This window comes from Miscanthus floridulus, chromosome 6, assembly GCF_019320115.1.
Source record: "Miscanthus floridulus cultivar M001 chromosome 6, ASM1932011v1, whole genome shotgun sequence".
Classification (NCBI taxonomy): domain Eukaryota; kingdom Viridiplantae; phylum Streptophyta; class Magnoliopsida; order Poales; family Poaceae; genus Miscanthus; species Miscanthus floridulus.
This window is the reverse complement of record NC_089585.1, coordinates 132,526,076-132,528,318: the sequence shown is the minus strand read 5'-3', so window position 1 is coordinate 132,528,318 and position 2,243 is coordinate 132,526,076. Positions and strand designations below refer to the sequence as shown.

Genomic DNA, 2,243 nt, shown 5'->3' with positions numbered 1-2,243 from the left:
GCTTAGTAATGCTTCCTGCAGATGCAATAAACCCACAAGCCAGATAGCCTTGCATATCCTTGGAGTCTTTTCTTTCCTCCTGTCAGGTAAGTCTTGCTGAGTATAATTGAGTACTCAGGGTTTTATTTCCCCCTGTTGCAGGTGACAGGTGGATGCTAAAGCTAACCCTTGTGTGTGGATTCCTCCTGATGGACTCAGAGAGGATTTTCTTTACGCTGCGATCATAGTTTTTATTTATAACTCTCACTAAATGTTTTTATAAATGAAAGTTTATAATCTGTTGTCTTAGTTTATTTATCAATACTTCATCATGCCATGAATAGATGTTTATTTTCGCTGTAACTCTGTTCACATGTTTATATTCCGCTGTTCAATTAAATTGTTTGTAACTCTGATAATACGATTACATTCCGCTGTTATAATAATAAATATGGTACTCTGATGTTGTATTAAAATTGATGTAAGAAATTGTTAAGAATGATGTAAGCTTTATTCTCTCATTTGTGATCCTGATGGCAAAATGTGGATTTTTGGATTCTCCTCTGGGGTGTGCCCGATGGAACTGCGTGATTTGGTGTCCTCCTTCGAGTGCTTAGTGTCTAATGAAATACAAGCGCTCCTGGAAGGTATTAGATTAGACGGTTCTGCTACAGTACTACACATGATTGGAACTGTGTTGCATTTCATGGCACAGACATGCGATTAAGTAGATTGTATTGTATGGTTCAGTTTGACAACGTGTCAACGTAGACCCACAGATCGAGTTTATGTTATTTCTTTCATGCATAGACTGAAATTATGAACAGCACACGTACAGACACAAACACAATGGACCGTCCGCCGGCCGGCAGGGCCGGCAGCAGAGATGAGACCAACGAGAACTCAAAACGATAACTCACACACAATTTAACGAGGGAATGAAAAAAAAATAACGGATGTCCAAATTATTAACACAATCATCAGTTTGGGTACGGATTGAGTTGAGCCAAATTTTGTCGATCGTGACCGGAGTCGAATTGAAGCTGCTGGTTTGCATTCATGCATGCTTGGTGAGCTGGCTCGCTCGGTGCATGCCTCCGTAGCTAGCCGCAGCAGCCTAGCACGAGCTGGGCGCGCCCCGGATGTTGCACCTGGAAGGGATGTCCATGGTGCAGTCGGCGTAGGGCGTGCTCCTGAGCGTGCCCCAGTAGCTGCGGCAGACGCAACCGAAGTCGGCGTATCTCAGGGCGTTGCAGCAGCCTTGGCTTGGCGTTGCCCCGCCGCCCCACCACCAGCTCGAGCAGGCGGACTTGCAATGGTGCATCACCGCGCCAGCGTCGACGTTGCACGTCCCGGCCTCGGCCGCCACGGCCAGCAGCGCGACCGCCATTATGGCCACGGCCACGGCGGCGCTGCTCAGCTTCTCCTTCCTCATGGCCATCGTCGGAACGTGGGTAGTATTGGCAGGCCGCACTCTCAGTACTCAGTACTCAGTAGTGTGTTTACTGCGTACGTAGCCTGCAGTTTGTGATGATCTGTGTTGTGCGTCACGACTCACGATCGACGAAGCAGGGCGTATATATAGCGCGGGGAAACGAGATGACAGCGTGGCCGGCGCCGTGCATGCATGTGCAAATGTGCTCGCGCGCAGCAACTCGCCAACTCGCCGTCAGGGGCTCATCGGTTCGAGGTCAACGGCCAGACCGCCGCAGCAAGTAGCCGCCGCTGCTCGTCCGCGTGCCGGCATGCGCGCGCGCATATATGTACCTGTGGGCTGTGGAGACGATACTACTACACGGCGAAGAATGTGCGCAGTACGCGTACGTGGACGTGGTCAGCAGCGGCAAGCGCGCGCGGTGCGTTCGTACACGGGCTGACGGGCTGGCGGGCGCCGTTGTAACAGCCTTAAATTTATACGTATCTGTACTTTGTAGGCGTACATAGAACGAGTTTAATACGGTTGACTAAGGACGTGATCGGTTGGGAATTGGGAATATTGGATGCTTCCCCTCTAGGCTCTACTCTCCTAATAAGTTTTTGGTTGACTATGATGAGCTGCGGCCTCCGGCAGAGCAAGACTTCGTGACTTTGCTCTGCGAAGTCCTTTGCCCCCTATATCTCCCGTACGATCCAACGAATCCAACCGTGCTGAGTGATTCTAGCCCCAAAAAACACAGCCAAGACCTAGCAATTTTCAGCCCATACGTGACTATCTCCTGTTTTTACACTACATTCTTATTATTCCACATCTTACACGATCCTTG

At 49.6% G+C, this 2,243-nt stretch overlaps 1 protein-coding gene across 1 annotated transcript; it reads right to left on the bottom strand.

Moving 5' to 3' along the window:
* Positions 1–1,096: 1,096 nt before the first annotated feature.
* LOC136461264 (male-cone protein 1-like) lies at positions 1,097–1,420 on the bottom strand. The gene has a single exon (XM_066460631.1). The coding sequence runs from the start codon at positions 1,418–1,420 to the stop codon at positions 1,097–1,099; it is 324 nt and encodes a 107-aa protein (XP_066316728.1).
* Between the last annotated feature and the right edge of the window lie 823 nt (positions 1,421–2,243).

Coding starts and splice junctions, on each gene's coding strand:
- LOC136461264 (XM_066460631.1), bottom strand. CDS start 1,420: ATGGCCATGAGGAAGGAGAAGCTGAGCAGCGCCGCCGTGGCCGTGGCC.